This window comes from Cyphellophora europaea (assembly GCF_000365145.1).
Source record: "Cyphellophora europaea CBS 101466 unplaced genomic scaffold supercont1.8, whole genome shotgun sequence".
In the NCBI taxonomy this organism is placed as follows: Eukaryota; Fungi; Ascomycota; class Eurotiomycetes; order Chaetothyriales; family Cyphellophoraceae; genus Cyphellophora; species Cyphellophora europaea.
The window spans coordinates 1,183,890-1,206,378 of record NW_008481814.1 but is presented as its reverse complement, the minus strand read 5'-3'; the positions used below and the strand labels follow the sequence as shown (position 1 = coordinate 1,206,378).

Here is a 22,489-nt window from a genome sequence, read left to right as displayed (position 1 = left end):
CATGGCGAACCAAGGTCATTTGGGGCGTACGAGTGTCTATATCCATGCCATCCCCCCAGCCTCGTCAGCTCCCCTTTTTTAAACTGGTCGCCTTCGTTTTTCTGAAATTTCGTTCAAGATGCTGTCCGCCCTGGCTGTTTTGGCGCTGGTCAGCGTTGCATCCAGTGCACCAAGTCCCAGCCTACCGGAGCAGTACAAGAACAACGGTGGTGGCGGAGTCGCCCAACAGGCTATACAGATTCCCCTTTCCAAGGAAGGCGTAATGGAGTTCCAGGTCGCCAGTTTCCTTCAGAACCTCGAAGTCTCGTTCTTCAAGCAGGGGGCGGAGCACGCGAACGGCTGGGACAATAAGGATACCAATGGGGTCAGGGCCGCAGACGAGATCAATCGCATCTGGGCAGAGGAAGAGTCATACGTGGAGACCATTGCAGAGCTATTGCAGTACAATAAGGCTTCTCCAGTCGAGCCTTGCCAATACGACTTCCCTGTGTCAGACGAAAAGTCATTCTTCGCCCTGGCTAGCATCATCAGCAATGTTGGCATCGGCTTTTTGATCAACCTGGAGAACCGTCTGGCTAAGACTGATCCCACCATCATTCCCCACATTTCGCGTATAATCCCAGTCAAGGCCAGGCACGATTCTTTCTTCCGCATGTATGCTGGGGAGGTACCAAATCCAGCGGCCTACGAGACCACATTGCCTCTGGAATGGGCGTAAGTTCAACTCAGATGGTGGCACGCTCGTTTTGACCCATTTCTTCTAGATACAACCTAGCTCTGGACTTTATCGCACCGGGTAATTGCTGCCATACACCTACATCCAGCTCCATTCGCTAACAGATCCCAGGGTCGTGCAAGAATCCGCCATCCTATTTCAAGGACGTGAAAGTCCACCCCGACCTACGTCTGGATGGACGTGGCGAAGCTACTTCACTCACGCCTAATTCGCCTGGTGCCCTGCATTTCACCGTCGGCCAGCCCAGCATGATGCCACAAGGTTGGGAGGACAGAAGACTCTGGATTGGTTGGGCCAATGGAGACAACATGGTGCAGGTGTGTCGACAGTCTACGTTTCAACTCCAAAACTGACTCTGAATCTAGTACACGCCCATCACCAAAGAGGGTGATAAGCTCAAAGCCGATTTGCCCGAGGGTCTGTTCGGCATTGTTTTCGCCGCCTTGACAGACCAAAAGGATGTGAAGACAACCCTGGACCTGGTGGCGAAGACTCTTGCTGGACCCCTACCAATCCCGCTTGGCCCTGGCAAGTACGACTAAGCTTCTCATCAGTTCACAGCAAGGCGCTCTACTCATTGGGGATTGTATCACTGTATTTATAGGTATATGATACCAGACCAATGAAGACTTACCGTCAGATCGGCCAACGGTGCTGGCTCTTTGACCTTTAAGATTAACCGACTCGACCTGTTCAAAATGGGCTTCACTAATTCTGTTTTCGAGCTTAGATGGTAGACCGACTTCAATTGAAATCACGAGCTCGTCAGCTGGGAAAGGGGCGATGCCGTCCATATTGAAATTGCTCCAAACTGTCAGCTCGGGTCAAGGAGAAGTTGCAGGCATCAAGCAAGTACGCACGTGGCGACTTTGTCAGCGAACTGTTATCGCTAACCACATATTGTCACCTGCCCGTCACTCACACAGACTTCCGAGACAGTTGTGTCCACAAGGGGACAGCCACATGTTATCACTGCTGTGCTGAACCAAGCCTGATAGCAAGAAGCAGCTAACAGGTTCAACTCAAGCTGGATCAGGACCACAGAATGGCCGCAATTCCGCATTCTGCAGCTCGCTCAACCGTTATGGTGCAGTTGCGTAGCTTTGCGCGGTTATTCGGCTGAAGAGCTGGGCACGTTAGCGATATTTGGTCTACGTCCAAAGGCCAGACCTCGACTTGAGACACTCGATCAGGTGAGTCAAGAGATCCCGGACCAACCAGGCAAGACTGAGCGACGTGGAGAATTTTGCTCGGGTCTACCGTGGATGAAATCTGCTTCCACAGCCCAGACTGCCGACATGCCGTCCACAGGCGTGATCTGTCAGAAACGTCCCACAGCACCACGGCATCGAAATCGCCTAAGAGCTTGTTTCCACGGGCAGAGACACAGATGCGGGCCTCCGTACAACGGCGTTCTGACAGACAATCTTACATACATTTCTTCACGCTGACCGTGTGCTCACCTGCCCTAGCTCTGGGGGACGCCACACTGGCACCCCAGCTGGATCATTTCGAGTCATTCAGAAAGCATTGGTGTCTATCCTGCAATCTTGCGACGCTGCCAGCTTTCCAGAGTCTGCCGCTCGGATAAATCCTTGTGTGACATGGATGCAAGGAACCCGTCAGTCCCGTTGACTACTGCCAGGGGCCGCTGGTAAGTGCTTGAGTACTATCATATTAACGCGTTCCTCAATCCAGCACATCATCAAGCCATACGGGGCGCTCTTTCCCTACAGCATAACTATTGGTACAGGAATTAGGGCAGAGATGCTAGAGGCCTTCCTCATCGGCTGTCGTGAGTCTCGCCTGCTCATCGGAGATGTTAGCTAGATTGCTGACGACCGCATTTCTCATCCTCGACCTTGCATCTGCTGCCAGGCATTACGGGCCAGATCCCGCAACTTCGTATGCCGCCAGGCTCGGCATTTCCGAGGTCTTTGCTGCATCCGCCAACAAAACCCGAGTCTGGCTTTCGCCACTTCTACCCTTCTGGCTGGCTAATACGACGAATCTGAAATCGAGATCGGCTTCATGAGCCTTGCCACAACCGAAGCGGGATTAGAGCTCCAGCGTTACCCTGTACTGCCTTCTTGCGCCGCGTGGAATCTGCTCGGATCTGTCAGTGTATGCGTCAAGCCTGTCAGCGTATCATGTGCTGCATAGGGCCGTGGTCAGCGAAGACAGCTGATTGCTACCCTTCTCCACCCCAAGGTGATCAGAGCAATAAGATGAAGGTGTTGAACACCACCTCGTCCAAGCCCTTCAGTCTCTCTTTTGACCAGTGGTATCCGGTTGCCGGTCCAACCTTCATGATGTCGTGGAAGGATCTTATACTCTCGTTTTTAACGTTATCAACACTCGTTCTTGCTGAGACCACTGCCGGTATGGCTCATTGCCTCCCAGCTAGACAGAATATTGACCTAACTTGCAGAAGCTCCCGAAGGTCAACAGCCCCATAAGAAGCAGTTTGCAGATCACCTTCCATCCTAATTGCATAGGCTAGCTAATGGTCATTAGTGTTGAAGCAAGCGTACCTCCATACTTGCCTTCCGTATTTACCTTCTCCAGTCGGACCGTCTCCATCGAACCATGCACTATCAACGGAAACTCTGCTCTTTGCTGGATATCTGATGGTATTACTCTGAACGATGTTGGCAACTCTGCTACAAGTGCAGACGGGACCTTGACCACCACTCCTCCTGGAATTGGCACAGCATCCTCGACCGTGAGCATAAGCGTTGGAACGATCTTAGAAAACAACAACTCGACCACAACTGTTGGAGTGCCTCGGCCTACTGGCAACAACCTAACGACCACAATTCTATTCAACGGTACCTCGAGCACAACCCTGCTACCTGGCACAGGACCGAGCTACACCAGTCCAACGCTCGGGACGGCCACTGCGTCACAAGGTACAGGTACCGGCGTTGTGTCACCATCTGCAGGATCGAATACCTCGTACTGCGTCGGTTATAACTGCCCGGGAGGTCCACACAATTCGTGGACTGGGTGGTCGGGCAGACCTCGCCCCACAGGCGGGTTTCCCTATCCCAGCATCAATGCCACTGGTACCGAAGGCATCAGTTTCAACGCTACAGGAACAGGTGTTACATTGACGAGCTACCGCGCCACTGCCACAATAACCAGTTCAGTCTGGTTGACCAGTTCGGGTTGCTGCAACTCAACTTCGCCACCTTCTAGCCATAGCGGCGTCGAGATCAGTCCCATCAACACATCTTCGGTGGGACCGTTTCCCAACACCACGATCAGCTCCAATATCACGATCTCCGGGCCTACTGGTACGCCTTCGCCAAACCTCACAGTCAGTGCCAATGGCACACTGATACCGCCAACTGGCACGGGTGGCCCAAAGAACACAATGTCCTCGAATGTACCTCTTCCGGGCCCGACTGCAACCGGACCAAGATGTTGGACCATCACCAATGGCACTTACGTTCGGGTGAGCACTTGTACTGGAAGCTCCGACGTGTCTTCGGCTTGGCTGGACTGGAACAACACCGCTCCCTTTCCGACAGGTACCGGTGCCATTCCCAGCAATGACACTGGTCCTGTTTTGACTGGCACAAACACAGGAACTGCTGGCCGACCCACAGGCACAGGGTCTGTCACCGTGACAGGAGGTCGCACTACTGGCACGGGCACGAGCTGGAACTCAACGACTTCCGTGTGGGGTACGGGACAAGACACAGGCACGGGCTTGGGCAACCGCCCCCCGCCGCCGACGGGTTCTGGTCAATCTCAGCCCTTGGGTACCAGCACCGGCGGTGGCTCGAATTTGACAGCAACTACAAGTCCCTCGGGCTTTAACAGCAGTATGTCGTCAGCGTTGAGCGGTACCGGCGTTTCTCCCACAACCAGCACGAATGTCACTCTGGGTCCCATTCCAGGTACCGCATCGGGCACTCCTCTTAGTACGGCAAGCAGTGGTACTGGCATGTCCCAACCCAGCAACAGCACCAGTAGTACAGTATCGCCAAGCAGCGGCACCAGCATGCCCTCGCCTTCCAATAGCACAAGCTCTTCATCATTTACAGATACCAGCGCCAGCAATAGCACGAGCTCACAGACCTCCGCCATCTCCGCTTCACCAAGCAACGCCGCCAATGCGACAGCGCCCTTCCCATCCCCTCCCGTTGACACCACGTGCACCACATCCTCGTCCTCCACCAACACCTCCTCAACTCTCTTCAGCATCCCACCCGGCCCCGGGGTCACATGGCATCCCAGCTCCGACACAGCCATCTCGGCCTCGCCGACCAGTAGCGCAAACAACACCACCCCAACCACCACCACCACCAGCAACGACGCAACCATCGACGTCTCCGCCACTCTAAGCACCCTCCGCCACTCCTCTTCCTCCTCCTCTGCCACCTCAGGCTCCTTCTTCCCCACGACCTTCACCCTGACCCTCACCTCCGCCTCCAGCACCATCACCACCACCGTCGGCAGCGGCAACACCAACGGCAACGCAACCTCGCCCGCAACATACGCAGTGACCACGACCGTCGACCGCGGCGTGCTGCAGTGCTACGAGCGTATCGGGCCGGATGGCGAGGCGATGGGCGTGGTGTGTCCGACGACGCTGGAGACGCAGGTTTTGGCGGCGACGAGTTCGCGCGCTGGTGGGGATCGTGGGGGGAGTGCCGGGTGGCCGGATTGGGGCGGTGGTGCCGCCGGTGGTGGTGGTGGTGAGGAGGGAGGTGGAGGGGAGGAGATGATGATGATGGGGAAGAGGGAGGTTGGTGAGGGCGGTACTGAGACTGATGCCGATGCTGAGGCTGAGGCTGAGGCTGAGGCGCGTGCTGTTGAGGACGGAGTTGAAGGAGGTGAGGCTCGAGAAGAGGTTGACGGTGTTGAAACGAGACAACAGAGCGAGCATGACCAGGCTGGTGGTCACGGGGAGCGTGAACTCGAGCATGAGCACGAGATGCACGGCGTGCGAGAGGTGGTGCGTCGCGGCATGCATATCCCGGAGGGCAAGCAAGGGTATGAGAAGGGCGTGGATGGACGAGAGGCGGTAGAGGGCAGAGACGGCAAGGCACGGGCTTTTGTGGCGACAGTGGAGGTGGGTCATGCGGGTGTCGATGGACAGCGGGAGGAGGGACTCAAGGGTCGATGGGTGAGTTCTCCTGCCTTCTCTCTCTCTCTCTCTCTTGCTTCAAAGTTCTGCAGAGGTCATGAGCTGATGGTTGCGCAGTTACAGCGGATGATGGCCTGGGTGTAAGCGGTGGGAATCATTGATGGGCGTGGTTCTCGGGGGCGATGGGAAGGCAGACGAGGGGTGCAGGAAGTGAATGGGCATCGGGCGTCACTAGGAGCACATGGTAGTTGCTTTGCAAGTTTTGGTATGATTCTTGTTTGCGTTATCTCTTTGCATAGCTCATTTCCGAGAGGATGGGGTTGTGCTCGCATAGTGAGCGACCACAGGATATCGAGCAACTGCAGCATAGTCATATAGGCAAGAGCTTGCGCGAAGCTTCCTGGTGAAGAGCATGCGGAGATGTGGCTTGTTAGGTGCCTTATGATGTCGATTGTGTCCGATTTTGGATTCTCGTTTTATGGCTGTGTAGTCTCATAGAACTCAAGCATTTGGCAGCAGGGCTTTGATACGGGGCGATGCCCGTGCCAGACTCCTTGCATGCTTTCCCATATTCTAGGCCTCCAAGTTTCGTGGCCTGTAGATGCTTCCCTATGGAGGTTCTGGTCCAGGCTGAGCAATCGATTGATCACAACTTATGCTGAAGGGCGCTGGAGCTAAGGTAGTTTGGTGGGAGGCGAGTGCTCATCCTGGCTCCGAGTCCTCAGCGTGAGCTCCCGCACACCTCTGGGCCCGGGGGCTCGAGTTATTTGGTTGCACCAGGTCCGATAGCATACAAGTGTGGAGTGGTTCTGAGGCCGGTCCAGAATCATCGAGACTTAGCACTTGTCAGCCATTGTGGTACTTCGGGATCATCGTGGGATCAGGTCTGCGACCTTTGCCCAGCCGCCTTGATTGAAGCAGCTTCATTCACGACATAGCATGAATAGTTGGAATCCAATGTCGATGTCTAGAGGTCGAGGACGAGTCGTAATACTGGTGGCTGGGTTCAGACTTGAGTCATCTGAGTAGACGCGCTCGCGCCTGCTTGTTCTTCTGCACCATGCATCATCGGTGATCCTGGAGCAGAACTGAGCATTGACGAATTTCCTGGAGTAACACCTTCCTCAACGGCGTTGACGCTGAGCGACTTGGCCTTCAACTTGTCCATCCACTCGGCCAGACTGGTTTCTCGGCCTCCGGCGATAGTGACAGGCTGCATCTCGAAATCTTTGCCGAGCAAGGTGCCTTGAAAGCGGGCCTCTTCATCTGCTTTGCCGTGCTTTTTGAGAGCTGCATCACTTGTCAGTCAACTGCGCTCTCCAAGCAAGTGCGTCAATAGCCGCAACTTCTGAATTTCAACTGACCTGTGAGATAGTCTACCTTCTCATCAGTGCCTGCCGCAATCTGATCGACATTGAGCTCGTCTCCCGAGAATCCTGCAATCCGTCGAATCTCCTTGTTTACCTGGCCGTGCGCCCAGTCGATGAAGCCTTGAACCCCGCGCAGGTCCTCAAACGGCACCCACTCTCCAGCATCCTCAACCTCGCCCCTTCGAGCCTCCTCCGCCGGCGTCATCTGCGGGAACAGTGCGCCATTCTCTGAAAGAGCCAGCCGAACATCTTGAATCGTCGGCACATTGTCGTTGTGTGTGTTGAGAGCATTCTGAGAGGTCGAGTTTGCAAGTAAGAGAAGATACCTCGCTGCCAAATCGGTGACAGTATCGAGCACTGCTGGTTTCGCGGCCGTGAACCCGGCTGCACGAAGAATTTGCAGCACCGCCGGCCTCAGGAGCGCGGAGTGCACCAAAGTCGACGCCATTGCGCAGTGACGATTTTCAAGGTCGGGAAGTTGGGCAGGCTCAAGTCTTCAGAAATTATCTCAGTTGAGCTGTGAGAAGTAGAGCCCTTTGATACGCATCACACCCTTGATTAACTGGTTGACAAGATGGCGAAAAAGAAGGCCAGCAAGCAGCCTCGCAAACCCAGTCAGGCTCCAGTGGCACCCGGCACAGCACACGGCTTCATCACACTGAATCTTTCAACCGAATTACTTGCAACATTTGGTCAGTCTGCATCACAACAAGAACAAGAGAAGCGCAAGGATCAAAACGCAGAAGCAGCCAAGAAGATATTCGTCCCTGTTGTCTCGGTCGAAAATCATTCCATCACCCGCGCGGGTGGCCGGACCCACGTCGCGCCTAACACCGCCAACCAGCCGCCAACAGGGGCTTCGGATATGCAGACCCGGGGCGCCTGGGGAGTCAACCGCTCCAACCCTAAGCGCCAGAAGACGGCCGCGACTGACATCAAGTCTGAGCCCGACCACGATGCTTTGCCACTCAATCGCCCTGCGACTCCAGGCAAACGCGCCACGCCCAATCGAAAGCGCAAACAAGCCGATCGCGAGCCCAGTACCACGGTTCCCGATGTTTTGATACCACAAGCCGTGAAAAAGCGCCGTATAGCGCCACGCAGAGCCAAGTCTGTCTCCTTCGACCCCGAAGCCGATGTGGTCATTATCGATTCGGCGACGGACCTTGTGAGCAGCACTTCGTCGCCCGAGTCCCGAAACAACTGTGACAAGGAGAATCAAGAAGAGAACGATATGGAGCGACCCAAGTTGAACTTGAAGTTCAGCTTCAATAAGAGCAATAACGATGGTTTCGCGAAACCTGCTCCCCCTTCAACGGCCGGATCCCCTACTGCTCAGACGCCGAAGATCAAATTGAATTTTGGTAACAAAGGTCAAGATAGCTCAGGCAAGAAACGGAAGCGGGCGGACACCCAACAAGAGGTTCCCATCCAGACTCCCACCTCCGGCGTGCCCAAGATCAAGCTGAAGACGGCTGTGACAAAGGTGTCGGGCCCGTCGCCAGTCACACCGGGCGCGGCTGGATTGAAACTACAGACCAAAGGTAGAATTCCCAAGCGACATCCTGGCGTTGGCTACGATTCTGAGCTGTCCGATACTGAAAGAGATCCCGTCATACTTGAAGGCTTCATCCTGCGCATGCAACCTGGTCCTGATTGTGACTACATCAGAGATCACATCAACAGAGGCACTATGGGAGTTTCCAAGCTGCAAGGTGGTGCCGATATTGGCATCAGCGTGGCTGATACCAGTGGCAGACGTTGCAGCCTCCGAGTTCGCCAGAACAAGTATGCCGCAACTCTCGTTGACTTGCCTACCATCATCGAAGGTATGAAGTCTTGGGATAAGATGCGCTTCATCAAAAGCGTCGATGTTTGTCAGATGATGATTGTGCTTGGTCCGATTAAGAACGACGAAGAAGCCAAAACCTACCCCCTACCGCCAGGCGTTGATCCCAAAACATACCAGTACGCTCATGGTCTCACGGCTCCAATGCAGTGGGTACGTAAGCGTAGATTCGAGCGAACGAAACGGACTCGTGTCGAGGATATCGAAAACGTGGATCGCCGTGTCGGCCAGCTTCTCGCCAGCGACGCTGCTGCCTTGAGTGTTGTGGCTGAGCAGCTGGACTACGATCCACGCGTCGATGAAGACCAGTACTCTGGAACGGAGGATGAAGATGAAGACGAGGATGATGACGCTGACGGCGAAGCGGACGACTACTTCGCAGAACACAATGAACATGTCGACGACGAAATTGGAGAAGCTGAGGTCGATGAGTTCACGCAGATGTTTGAAGATGCTGACGAAGATATTCCATCCGCGGAGGCTGCCCCAGCCACTAACGGCGCCATCGATTCATCCGGCTTTGTGACATCTGCCGCCGATTCGCCAGATGTCACTGGTTCGCAGGCTCCTACAACAGCACCCACACCTGCCGGCGAAGTGTCAACGCCCGCCGCCCCGACCCCCGGCACGGATGGCGACAACGAGTCCGATGACGATGAAGACCAGGAAGACCGCGAAGCGCAGAACGAGGAAGACGAACAGAAATCGCAGATGCAAGAGCGAATCAAGGATTTGGAGGGCAAGATCGTGCAGCAGATGGAGATGCTGAAGACGCAAACCAATCTCATTATCAAGAGACGCCTGGCGCAGAAGATCAAGGAGCTGCAGCAAGATGTCGACATGTTGAAGAGAGAATTAGGACAGGGTGGTGACGAAGGTGATGAAGACTGAGGTTATTATATCTCCGACGCATATACAGAACACGGCAGAACGCGGGCCAAATTGCTGTATATCTTGGTCGATCGGACGGAGGGAACTTTACGGAGCCTTGTTGGGATCCGAATCTAATCCAATCGTTGCATATGGATCGATAAGATCCTCATATCACTTATTTCGCTCGAGTGGAGCCGAGCATCGACACACGCGTCGCAAGGTCCAAAAGCAAGGAAAAGGGTACTGCAACGTACCACTGCAGAGGACTGGTTGCTCCGGGGAGTGCTGAGCAGGCTATTCTTACCGTTGCTGCAACGGTCCTTTCTTAGAGGACTTGCAAGGCATTATGACAGCACATGGTGCGTATGAAATGCACATCAGACGTTCAGTCAGGCACGGTGGTTATGTAGGGCGAGATCAAGCCTCTTGTTGACTCATACGGAGGCAGAGATCAGGGAGCGAGCGATTGGAGCTCGAAAAAGCATTGCAATGCTAGCATGCCATTTTGGCTGCATCCAGATTAGGCGGTTCTCCTCGCTCTCGTTGTGCTCGTCCAGGGCTGCGTGATCGCTATTCAGCCCATCGTTGCGGTGCCTGTCTGAACAGCATAGCGCGTCTGCCTATCCCGTATGTGAAGGGAGTTTATGCGAGACTTGGAGAGGACCAGAAAGAATTATTCTTATCAGAATCCATTGCACTAACGTGTGTTCAACGCGAATTGTCTTCATATTCCCCTCTGCTCTTTCATCTAGAGTGTTTCGTATCTACTCCAAACTCGCGGTCAACAAGGGCCCGAGCATGGTCGAGTAGTCATCGCGCAGCAGCAGAGCACCAGGACTGTCTCATTCAGAGGGTACAGCTACAGCAATCGCTATAGCTATAGCCACAGCCCACTGTTCGTGGCTTCCAGCACACCTTCTTGATCACGCTTTCCCCCTTCCGCGGCGGAATTGAGATGCTACTGCTGCTGCTGCTCGTGCTGCTAGGACAACACACATGCACGCTCTAGCTCCCTCTCTATCCTTCTTTCCCCCTCAACCACATCCCCCTGCCTCCTCCCCTGCCACCTCTCCTCTCGCCCTCTCCACCCCCAATCCCGGTTCTCTCCTCCCGTCTCTCTCTCTCTCTCTCTCACACACACACACACCTCACAACTTCGCCTTCTCGCCCACAACCCCAATCTTCAACTTGGGGCTATACTTCTTGAGCACGCTCTCATTATGGTACTTCCAGAACTGCTTGGTCGCGTCCTTGCCCGCCACGCGTTTCAAGATCTTCGCGCCTCCCGGGTGCTCGTCGACGAAGTTGGTCACGTCGTAGACTGAGTCGTCCACGATGATCCACATGCCGCCTTTGTCGGGCGAGGAGTGCGCTGAGACGTCTGAGGGGGTGAGTGTTTTGGACATTGTGTGAGGCTGAGGGTGGGGTGTGGAGGGTTGAGTTTGGGTCGGTGGGTGTGTGTGTGCGGCGGTGTGATGTGTGGATTGCTAGGATGTGCGTCACGGGGTGGTGCGCGGAGGCCGTATGTTCTGGTGGCGCGCGAGAAAAGACTCTAGGAAGGTTGCAGAGATGCAGAGGGCGTCGAGGCAGGCAAGTGCTGGCTTGAGAGCAGTGTGCTGAGATCAGGGGAGTCGCGAGCCGTAGGCTTCGAGCAGAAGAGGTGAAAAGGAAATGATTGTCTTTGCGTCTTTGGTGAGCCGGGGCGACGACGTCGGCGGCCGCGCAGTTGCCGAGGTTGATAGATATCAGCCGATCGCGGGCCAATCAGAAGAGGGGTTTTCGGCATCAGCAATGCGGACATCGAGGGCTTCTGGTGTCGTATCTACTGCTTGCCTTTGCGCGATGTATGACCAGGATCGAGTAGATCTAGCGGCAAAAGGTCTGAGTCTGTGATAGATTTATATTTGAGCCAAATTTTGGTTCTCGAATATGGCATGCACTATTCAATATCTACTACTCCATTTTGTCTACTGGGCTGCCAGCAACGTACCTTTCGTTGTGCCGCCCCAGTGTTCATGCTCCGGGGACCCTCGGGCTAACGAACCTCGACCAGGTGGCCGTATAGTGTATGTACAATGTTGTACAGTAACATAGTAGTACATCCGTCCGGAGCAATAAGTCCCGTCGCGTCAAAGAACTAAAGAAACGTCAACGCAAAAGGGGGCTTGCGCCCAACCATCTGCTCCTATAAGGAGAGTTCACTCCAACCCGCCCAACACCAACAGCCCAAAACGCCGTACCTGGCCCAGTCCCGAATCAAGCATAAATTGCAGACTGAGACCGACTTTTCTCTGGCAGATTCATTGCAACAATCTTAGTGCTGCTTCACCCGAGACAATGCCCTCCGAAGATGTTGGGCTTCATACCTGTATCGTTTTGCGTCCAAGTGAGTCATGTTCATCATATTGACTTCTCTCAAAAGCCTCTGAAATAGTCTCGATCCTCACTTGCTCGAGCACTTGCTGGCACACTTGGTGGTGCCTCGGCCGCTAGCATCTCCTGGTACATCAGGCTGTCCACTGGAGAGTAGCTCCTGGGGTCATCGAACCCCCAGTGGCTCATGTCTTTCTTCTTGTGGGGCCCGTTTCGTAGTGGCCCGCCGAAGCCGCCCAGAGGCCCGCCGAAATTGTTCGCGCCTCTGCCCATGAAACCTGGCTGTTTCGAGTCGACGAAGGCCTCGATACGCATCATGTGGTTCCCATTGGTTGAATCGGGGAAAAGCTGATGAGCCATTGGCCGACCAGAGGCGGACGCCTCGCTGCCCCTGCGTGATGATGATAGACTTGGAAGTCCCATGCTCGGGGTGTAGAGGCCTCGGTCGGACCCAGTTGCCGATGTGACAGCCGTGCTGGTGGCATAAGATCCTGGACCAGGTAAGCTTGGTACGACGTCTTTTGATGAAAAGCCTCGGAATGAGCTGGGTGGCGCACGGGGAGCAGTGTTGCTCCTCTTCCGGTTGTGGAAACGTTTGATGGTCGGCGGCATAGCAGGATCATTCATAGGGTCGTAATACTCGTTCTCATCCCCGAATTGCTCTTGCAAATGCGGATACGAGTTGTCGGTGGTGAAAGAGCGAATGCTCTGCTGTGGTTTAGCGCCTTTTGCAATGCGAATCGAATCACGAATAGCCCGTCGGCGGAATGTTCCAGCAAGCGAGGGCGGCGGTGCAGGTGCTTGAGCAGTTGTCTCTTCTGGTGGCGGAGGAGGCGGCATAGCATTGAGCTCGTTCAAGCTCAGAGGAGAGTGGGACAAAAACGACAAGGCTGTAAGCCAGACAAAGTGTCGATCTTGGGTCAATGCCGTGAACTTGAGTGCTCGCTGAGGAGTGAGGATTAGGATGGATCGATTGAAATGGGGTCCAGTGATAGAGCCCTTGGGCATTGGGTTCTCGTCTTTGACATCCAACACAGACTTGATGGTGAGTTTTCGTCCGCTCTTGCCGCCCATCAAAGCGGACCCAGATGTTGGTTGCTTGCCACTCCACATGACGGCTCTTTCGTAGGGTGCGAGCCAGACCCATCTCTTGTGTCGAACACCATTATTGGTGACGCTGGCTGAGATCTCATCTACTGATTTGCCGGCGTCCCAATCTTGCTTCTCTCCCATCCCAAAGGACTTCCTCCGACGGACGTACTTGAACATCCATTCTCCGACCATGGTCTGAGCAATTGAATCGACAACAGAGGTCTGTTGCAGAAGACCGGCATCAGAATTTTGCTTCACATGTGTGCCTCGCCTGCTTGGGCCCGTTGCAATGGACGGCCGTGGAGCACTGGCATCGCTTTGAGGAGCACCGTAAGGTGCATTCAGGAATGCTGGAGGCTCTGCTGGCATTTGGAAAGTCGGCATCTCGGGTACGATAGATACCCTTGAGGCCATTGGCGGCGAGCGACTGCCACTCCTACGATCTTGGCCATATGGCGCGATAGCTGGGCCAGAGCGCGACTTGCGCAGTGCCGGTTTCTTCATGCGGGATTGTTTGGTCGGAGATGCATTGCTGCTTGCCCTTGAACTTCGTCCGCCTTCGCTCTGGGATTTTATAATTCGAGCTGAACTGTACCTTAATGGCACAGGGAAGGGCGGGTTGCTCTCGGCAGACGCATTGGTCGACTGAGAGGTGGACGCCCGATGAGCAGCAGATCCACTCGAGATCAGGGCAACTCGTCGCATGTTGTTTGATCTCGCAGACGGCACGCGCTTGAGTGGTTTCATCACAGGCGCATTTCGCTGCGTATCACGGCCCATGAATTTCCTCATTTCGGAAGAGAGGCTGTCTTCGGACAATCTCAAATTCTCTGGTTCGACTGCTTCAGCAATTTCGGAAGGTAGGAACTCCCCAATGTCTTCGAGGCCATCCTGTGCAACCATCTTGCCGCCTCTCAAGGTTAATTTGGTGGTAGGCCGGGAGAATATGTCATCATCCGGAAACGTATTGACCTCAAACTTGTCTTCCTGTTCCTTTGCTTCATCGTCAAATCCTTGGAACAGGCTACTTGATCGGATAGGACGCGGAAGATTAGGTTCACCGAACGAACTGGGATCTGCTTCTTTGGAAAGCGGCCCACCATCGTTTGATGGTGGCATTCTTGTCACTCCCACATTCATCGCATGGTTCATCCGCTGCGTTACCGTTGTCGTTGGTGGACCCGCTTTCCTTCGATTCACAGGAGGCACAGCCCGGACGGAAATAGGTGCTTTATAGGACGTTGTAGGCATAGACGGCATTTCAGACAAGGGCATGATGTTCCGGCGATCGACTCTGACGACCTCCGTCTGCATTGAAGACGAAGTATAGCTGCCAAGGGTGGTGCTGTCGACCTGGGTGTCTGCATTCCTTGTGCGAGGCGGTAAGACGACTTTAGGACCAGCCACGGGCGTAGCAGGGCGCGATGTAGGAGGGACAATGTTGATGAGAGGAATTTGGAGATCCCCCGACTCGGTGCTGACGTGCTGCCAGCTCTTCTGCTTGTCTGTTTGCGGAGGTACAGGTACAGCAATAGGCCCCGAATGGTCCGTCTGCGTGCTCATTGTCTTCATCTCGATACTTTCAGCTGCACTTTCGTGGATTGTTGCCAAACTACTGTCGGACTTTTCGGGCGTCAATGGCGGGCTCGGGAGCGCCTCCACAGTCTGGACGCCAGAAGAGACCATGACAGGTCCTGTGTGGTTCCAAGGCGCGTAGGTTGAGTCATATCGCGAATCACGGCTATCGGTGGGACTGGTTGGGCTGTGAGCGCCTGCATTCGAGAGCCTGCCGTTGCTGAGGTGCAGATCAGCTGGTCGTGACTGTCGCTTCATGCTCTGGGTCATGGCTTGGCTGAGCTGGCTCTCGGATCTTGGCCAAGGTGATGTAGGAGGAGAGAATTGAATGGCAGTATCGACATAGGTGCTTGTGGGTCGGCGCTCAGGATCAACATTCTCCTTGTCTTGTTCTTCAAAGTCGAGGGGAAGGCCTAGAATCTTCCTCGCCTTGATCGACAAGCTCGATGACGGCCTGGCTTCCTGCTGTTCCTCCGGTAAAGCATCTGGCGAGATCCTGCCGTCCTCCATGCCACCGTTGGCATACTCCTCTTCCTCATCGAAAGCCAACTCGTCAGCAAGGTTGATGTGATGGCCGTTGGCAAAGCTTAGCGCTGAGACCCTTCCACCCAAGTGATCACTGTACATGGACGAAGCACTCGCGCGTCGAGCCGGTCTGGAATCACGTTTCTTACCGGGGCTCTCGTGCACGCTGTTGCGACTGTCGCTCCTGCTGAGAGCACGCTCCGGCGAGGTAGGTCTTGCATTGCTCTGGGCGTTGGCAATCTCGCTAAGGACGACCTTCAGACGGCCCTCGGCGATTTGCACTTTGGTCTCGAGTCCGCGCTTCTCACCAGACCAGGCATCCTTTTCCTTGTCCCAAAGAGCCTGGGTCCGCTCAGCAGCCTCTTCTTGGCTTTTGGCGCGCTTTTGGGCCTGCTCAAGGCGTCTTTTCAGATCAGCAGTTTCTCCCACGGCTTCGTCGCGCTCCGAAGCCAGGTCACTAAGAGCAGAGAGTGTTCCACCTTCCAACATCTGCATTTGACGCTTGATCTCACGAGTCTGCTTGTTGCTGTTAAGCAGATTGCTGTTGAGGGTATCATTGTGCTGCTGTGCTTGGTGGAGACTTTGTTCCAGCTTTTCAATGTCATTCGTTTTGTTCTCAAGGTCCCGGCGCAAAGAGAGGATCTCTGAGACCAGGGAAGCGTGAAGAGTTGGTGTGAAGCGTCGAGGGTCTAGTGGAGAAATGTTATCGTCCAGCGCAGGGTTGACTGAGTCGGTACTTCGTCTCTTGGTTGCGCGATCTTCAGGCGGAGGAGGGGGTGTCGTAGCAGGCGACATGTCGTCGGCATGCGACCGAGTGCTGGAAGGGGTGCGGTATGGCGTATCCGCTGGAGAGGGCAGATGGTACATTGTCTCTACCTCCATTGTCGCGTTCCTGCCCGAAGCCGGTGAGCCCATGAATCGTCGCGATCCAGCTCCTGTGAATTCAGCACGAGCAAACGTGCGTTTCGAGTCTTGAAGGCATGTGTTCAATGGCCAGCGCTTCTGCTCTCCCACGTAACAGACTTGGAGTCTGTGGAGGGTGACGCTGAGGAAAGAGGTGCGATAGCAGTTGAGCGAGTCAGCAGAATCGAAGGTCCCCAAGATGCTTCCACCCAAGGTCAAAGCCGCGGACAGAAGGGAATAAGGTTGAGCCTCCAGGGATGAACGAAGACAAGAATCCAGCAAGCTGGGAGCAGTGGAGGCTAGTAGCGCAAGTTCGGCCTCGTCTGGCTCATCTCTCTTGTGAGTTTTGGATCACCATCTCACGCCTAAGAAAAAGGCTTTGGGGATGATAGCGGGACCATGTTCGCTGGTCTTGGAAACCCAGGAACAGGGCTAGCGGGCAGTAGACTGTGGGTACAGGGGCACGGATCGAGTGCCACCCAGTGGGGGAAACGGAAGATTGAAAGTCAGGGGCCGGATTGATTGGAAGGAAATTGAAGATTGACCGTAGCGAGACCATCCTGGCTACCGGCCGAGCAGGGGCGTTCCTAGTGCGACCGCGTTTTGGACGGCGTGGCGGCCGGACGCGTTGGCCAAGTCGGACTGACGAACGACAGTCGATCGCGAGCAGAAGTGCCGGCAGGGTTTACTGGAGACGAGATATCAGGACGGATAGTGGGAGTCCGGTAGCGTGGCCTGAAGACTTTTCCACCCCCGAGTACGATGTCAGGGACCGGCATTTTCGGTAAGGCAAAAGTCGAGGACATGCTCGTGCATAGCTGGGGCGCCGCATTCAACATTGACCGTTATAGAGTTTTGTAGGGTCAGTGATAGCCCAAATGCAGCAGTGCCTGACCAGGGTGCCGGGGAAAGAAGGACCAGTGCGAGACGATGGACGAAGTCCAGCCGGTGTGGCAGTGGGTTTAGGGGGGGGGTAAGTGCGTTTCATCCATGTCCTCGGTGGAGGGCCGAAGAGAGGGAGTTCGGAGAATAAAAGCCAATGAGATTGCGCTTCAATCTCATTAGACCCAGCAGTCGCGGTCAGGGTACTGCACGCGAGCGTATTAGTCGGCCGTATTCCAGCGATCAGCTTCGGAACGAGAGACACGCTGAAGATAGACAACGGTTAGAAAGGAGTAGTGATGATAGCACGGATGAGGATCAGTCATCTGGTGATGGTGATGATGATGATCCTAACGCAGTACGGTTGAGGTTGAAACCTCGGGAAGAACATTGCAGTTCGCTCTTGCCACAAGTGCAGCCACTAGTCCCATTGGCTGTTTTCGCCGGTACGTTCTACTTTTTCACCTTCAAAGTGAATTGGCAGTTGGCTTTGCGTCAAATTCCTGCTCACTGCACGATCCAGGTACAGAGTACCCGTATGCTGCGTGTCCGTCCCGCTGTCAGAGTATCGGTGGGACTGAGTTGAACGACAACTTGAGTCCATGCACTTGCAGCGCAGTATTAGGATTTCTCGACAGGCACTCACTGCTGCACGCCCACATTTTTCGTAACTCTTAGGGATAATAATGCGGTAGAGATCGCCGGGCCGCACCTTGCTCACGCCCGGGGGCCACAGGGACTCGGCCAGTACCCCACACGCACCCAGTTCCCGTCCTTTCACACTTGACATCCAACGATATCGGCCAGCACGCCCTATCACCTGCTGTGATAATTGAACATCACATCCTTGAATTTGGCAAGCCTGTCTCGCCTGTATCAACCGGTCGAAGTGCAGTTTTCGGTTGTACTCCTCATGCGCTATCCGTATCTGATGCTACTTCGTCTGGGTCTTTCTCTCCCGAGCAGCCAGCTGCACGTTATCGTCGTTCTACCAATTGCGATTTCCGTCTGTCGTCGCTTAAAAGATTTCGGCTCGCACACCCCAGCTTGCCCGAGCAAGTCAAGCTCGACTTTCATGGATAAGCCTGGCACAACTTCCAGGTCTGAACTGTCGTTTGCGTAAACTTACCTGGGCTAGCAATCTGGCTTACAGTAGGTGAGCTAGGCTGATGCTCCTGGTCCACGAACCGATCTTGCCCCTGTTGACAATTGCTCGAACTGTCCTACACACGGATCACAGTCTTCGGCATCATGCATGGGCGCCCCACGTGGTACAGGCACCGCGGTGGCTGAAACCAGGTCTGGCCTGCTAATAAGCACGTTGACTGCTGTGCCGCACCTGACTGGTCTTTTGTCAAGTGGTCTTTGCTATCGTTCCGTACAGTAACCTCGCGACTACATCTTGTCTTCATCAGCGAGCAGGTCACAATGTGGACCGCGATAATGGTGAGACGTCCCAAGAAAGTACCCTGGACGCAGCGCACATGAAGGCTTTAATGGTTCTATGCTATACCGATGGCGGAGTACGGGGTACACAGGACTATTCCCCCAGAGCGTGCAGGCCCCTGTCACCTCACACAGCAGCATTTCTGAATCTCCTACCGCCACCGCAAGATCATCGCAAAACCCCAAGCTCTATAGCTTTCCACTTCCCTCACCACTGCAACCAAACCTTCTGGCCACCTCCTCAAAACCGCCCTCACCTAGACTCACCCACATATCAACCCAACCCTTGGCCTCCTTGACTTTATCCTCTTTCCACCCCTCTTCCTGTTCCCGCTCAATATAGATCGTCTGATACCCACAGCCCCTCGCCGCCTCCAAATCGCCCAGATGCGCCGCCACAAGTGCACACTCCCCTTCCCGCAGTCCCAACTTCCCCGCCGCCCCCCTATACACCTTCTCATGCGGCTTGTACGCCTGAAAGTCCTCCCCACTGAAGATATGCTTGTACGGCAACTCCCCATGCGTTGCCAGGTCCTGCAACAGCGACGTGTTCCCATTACTGAGCGTGCACGTCTCGAACTTGCCATTCAACAGCCCCAACCCGGGCGCCGAATCCGGCCACGGGTCCAAAAAATGCCAAATCAAGCTCAGCTTGTGCACCTCCTCGGGCGCCCACAGGTCCGCGATGCCGTACTTGTCCAGCAGCTCCATCAGCGAGTCCAGGTGGTGCTGGTCCACGGACTTGAAGGGTCCGCCTTTGGCCGGGTCGTACGTGCGCGTGAAGTGGTAGTATGATGAGCGCCATTCTTGCGCGAAGGCCGGCCAGGAGACGGTCGCCGCGGCGGCGCGCGTGGCGCTGGGTAGGGAGCCGGCGCTCGAGTTGAGGGCGCTGCTGGCTGCGTTGGTGAGGTGCGTGGTTACGGTGCCGCGCCAGTCGACGACGGTGCCAAAGACGTCGGTCAGGAGTGCTTTGGGGGGCTGAGTGAGCGACATCGGGGGGCCTGCGCGTGAGTCGTCGTTGCTGCTGGTGGGAGATGGGGTTCGTTGGTTCTGGTGTAGTCGTCTGGAGTATATGACCTTACCTGCTGCAGCAAGGATACGTGAGTGATCTGGCCGGAGATATATATCCTCGCTCTGCCAGGTTCCTGCTGTCAAAACAGTCTTGACGCTGTCGAGCCGATTTGATCCGGTCTACGACCAATCAGAATACTACTGCGTTATGATGCAACAGTTCCATATGGAGTATGTAGTGGTGAACATCAGGGGGCGTGCCCGTCCGGGTGATGACTCTAGCAACGTAGATCGATCCTCCGCGCCGAGGCCGGCCACTCGTGAGGGGCAACGTGCGGGGGAGAGCCATGTACATACAAAGTCAGGTAGTGAGGGCATAATCTACCTACGTTATTTACGGAGCACAATCGGTGCATCGCCATGATCGTATTTGCCCAGGCTCGATCATATCATGCTTTTGTGCGATAGAGCCATGAGCCACCACGCTCCCACTGTTTGCCTCATCAGCGACACCTTCTACAGCGCCAAATGCATGTTCGCCGCGCCAGCCTGCTTCTCCGCCTTCTTCGCAGCCTTGTACCACTTCTTGTTCTCATCGCCATGCGTGGTGGCCCTTTCAAGCCTCTGCTTCGGACTCATATCCTCGTCACCCAAATCCGCTGCCGCAGCCTCGTTGATGCTCATCCCAGCTATTATGCCGGTAGGCGCTCCATTGGTAGGCGATGAGACTGTGCCGCCGCTGATCTGAGCTTCCTCTTCGTCCGTGAGCGGCTCGATATCTGGCACGGGGCCACGGGGAAGCACTACGTTCCACCCGAGGTCTGAGCCGCCGTAGAGTTGACGGTGTTTGGCTTTGTAGTAGCCGTATTTGTAGATTTCTATTACATGTCAGCATAGGTCGGCACACCGCCAGGGCGCGGGAGTGGAAGGAGAGGCTCTACCGAAAAAGGAGGTCTTTTTGAACACACCGTTGTTGGTGCGGTCGGTTTGGTCCCAATAGATATTACGCAGCCAACGGCTGATGCGTGGATAGCCGTGACGGATGTCGCGGAGGTTGCACTGGAAGATGGTCACATAGGCGGCATCGAAGCGGATCATCGTCGTGTAGAGTCTGACATCGGCCTCGGTGAGATGCTCCCCGAAGAGAAAAGGCTGGTGCGCAGGGTTTGCGAGATGCTTCTCAATGCGGTCCAGAGACGAGAAAAGAGGGTAGATGTTGGCATCGTATGCCTCCTGGGTGGTGGCGAAGCCGACCTTGTAGACGCCATTGTTGATAGTGTTGTAGACCCAGTCATTCATGGCATCAATCTCGGATCGAAGGCCTTCCGGATAGAACCCACCCCCAAGCTTGTTGACTTCGCGATGCTGCGGGTCGAGAAAGGAGTCGAACGTGGTGTAGAACATGCGAATGATTTCGGAGGATTCATTATTAACAATGGTGTGTTGCTTCTTGTCCCAAAGGGTAGGGACTGTGTAGCGGCCTTTGTAGTTAGGGTCGGCTTTCAAGTATAGTTGCTTGAGGTTCGTAAAGCCATAGAGAGGTTCGGCGGTGGGAGAGCCATTGCGGCCGGTGAAAAGCTACGTCAAGTTGTCAGCTGAACGTGTACTGTTCGAAGCAGCGAGAGGTCATATACCCAGCCATTCTCGGTGAGGTCAAAGTCAGTCACAACCAGCTCGATGATGGGTTCAAGGCTCTTAAGCGCGCGAACGAGGATGGTGCGGTGTGCCTTGGACAGATTAGGTTGAGGATATTGGCGGTGTGCAGGCGGCTTACCCAGGGACATCTACAGAACGTCAGTCTTTGATCGAGAGTTGAATGGCTACCGTAATCGACTCACCCATAGTTCACATACAAAACGTATCTGAACGATAAAGATCATTAGTGCCTCGATCCCCACAGATCAATTAAACGATACCATCGTATCTGTACAGCTCGTACAAAGCCAAGAAGCACCTATGCACGGGCAGTTGACTTACCTATCCTTCTCCGGAGGAAATCTGGAGCCCGGCTCATCGGAAATGAAGTTTCTAAAGGCACTAGCTGGTCGGCGGAAGTGACCATCCTCGTCGGCATGCTTGTGAATGGGTCGCTGCATCGGTCAGCAAAGGGCCCTCCGAGCTATCAGCGCTGGAATCGCGAACCTCTTCTCCCATATTGCTGTTTGAGCGGTGATGATTAGCTTGATTTTGAATATCCTGTTTGCTGTCTCTTCTATATTAGACACTCAGAGCAAGACGCTTACGAATCACAGTAAGGTTCTAATCCAGGCGCAAAGACGTTGTTAAGCACTGAAAGATGAGAAGTCGTGGGGAAGCCAATCGAAAGGTCATGCCTGAACCAAAATTCCGCCCCATTTATCAGCTTCCGGACAGGTCCATGACGGCAACGGAATCCAGAACCACACCCAGGGTTTAGGGCGCACCGCAGCCAGTCCGTGACCGTCGATATTGACGTTCAACGGAGGCCGGATGTGACAGATCGCTTTCAAAGACACACTCAATATACTGTCCGAGTATGCTGCCCAATCCGGATGGATGAAAAATGACTCGACAAGGCAGGGACAACCAGCGGAACACGATACATATACGATCCGCGATATTTTTCTCGGATGGAAACAATGCTTCTCGGGAATCGATGTCCCTGCCACTGGGGCCTGAAGCACTGAATGACCGTTTGAAACCTCTACTTGACAGGTGACAGGCATCGTCTAGAGATGAGTGTCCAAGGTGAGGTTGCTTCTTTCAGTGAGTCT

At 54.8% G+C, this 22,489-nt stretch overlaps 8 protein-coding genes across 8 annotated transcripts; 3 read left to right on the top strand and 5 right to left on the bottom strand.

Moving 5' to 3' along the window:
* Positions 1-118: 118 nt before the first annotated feature.
* Positions 119-1,278, top strand: HMPREF1541_08252 (uncharacterized protein; the record flags this gene model as incomplete). Its single annotated transcript, XM_008722571.1, has 4 exons — positions 119-714; positions 765-796; positions 848-1,053; positions 1,102-1,278. The coding sequence occupies 4 exons, from the start codon at positions 119-121 to the stop codon at positions 1,276-1,278; spliced, it is 1,011 nt and encodes a 336-aa protein (XP_008720793.1).
* Positions 1,279-3,242: 1,964 nt separating this feature from the next.
* Positions 3,243-5,981, top strand: HMPREF1541_08251 (uncharacterized protein; the record flags this gene model as incomplete). Its single annotated transcript, XM_008722570.1, has 1 exon — positions 3,243-5,981. The coding sequence occupies one exon, from the start codon at positions 3,243-3,245 to the stop codon at positions 5,979-5,981; it is 2,739 nt and encodes a 912-aa protein (XP_008720792.1).
* An 862-nt stretch (positions 5,982-6,843) lies between these two features.
* HMPREF1541_08250 (uncharacterized protein) lies at positions 6,844-7,655 on the bottom strand (the record flags this gene model as incomplete). The annotated part of the gene is made up of 2 exons (XM_008722569.1): positions 6,844-7,127; positions 7,202-7,655. 2 exons carry the CDS (start codon positions 7,653-7,655, stop codon positions 6,844-6,846), a joined length of 738 nt encoding a protein of 245 aa, XP_008720791.1.
* A 126-nt stretch (positions 7,656-7,781) lies between these two features.
* Positions 7,782-9,947, top strand: HMPREF1541_08249 (uncharacterized protein; the record flags this gene model as incomplete). Its single annotated transcript, XM_008722568.1, has 1 exon — positions 7,782-9,947. One exon carries the CDS (start codon positions 7,782-7,784, stop codon positions 9,945-9,947), a length of 2,166 nt encoding a protein of 721 aa, XP_008720790.1.
* A 1,130-nt stretch (positions 9,948-11,077) lies between these two features.
* Positions 11,078-11,335, bottom strand: HMPREF1541_08248 (uncharacterized protein; the record flags this gene model as incomplete). Its single annotated transcript, XM_008722567.1, has 1 exon — positions 11,078-11,335. One exon carries the CDS (start codon positions 11,333-11,335, stop codon positions 11,078-11,080), a length of 258 nt encoding a protein of 85 aa, XP_008720789.1.
* A 1,009-nt stretch (positions 11,336-12,344) lies between these two features.
* Positions 12,345-16,376, bottom strand: HMPREF1541_08247 (uncharacterized protein; the record flags this gene model as incomplete). The annotated part of the gene is made up of 1 exon (XM_008722566.1): positions 12,345-16,376. One exon carries the CDS (start codon positions 16,374-16,376, stop codon positions 12,345-12,347), a length of 4,032 nt encoding a protein of 1,343 aa, XP_008720788.1.
* A 2,538-nt stretch (positions 16,377-18,914) lies between these two features.
* Positions 18,915-19,718, bottom strand: HMPREF1541_08246 (haloacid dehalogenase, type II; the record flags this gene model as incomplete). The annotated part of the gene is made up of 1 exon (XM_008722565.1): positions 18,915-19,718. The coding sequence occupies one exon, from the start codon at positions 19,716-19,718 to the stop codon at positions 18,915-18,917; it is 804 nt and encodes a 267-aa protein (XP_008720787.1).
* A 534-nt stretch (positions 19,719-20,252) lies between these two features.
* On the bottom strand, positions 20,253-21,832 carry HMPREF1541_08245 (uncharacterized protein; the record flags this gene model as incomplete). The annotated part of the gene is made up of 6 exons (XM_008722564.1): positions 20,253-20,614; positions 20,678-21,314; positions 21,371-21,463; positions 21,511-21,520; positions 21,575-21,598; positions 21,714-21,832. 6 exons carry the CDS (start codon positions 21,830-21,832, stop codon positions 20,253-20,255), a joined length of 1,245 nt encoding a protein of 414 aa, XP_008720786.1.
* Positions 21,833-22,489: the final 657 nt, after the last annotated feature.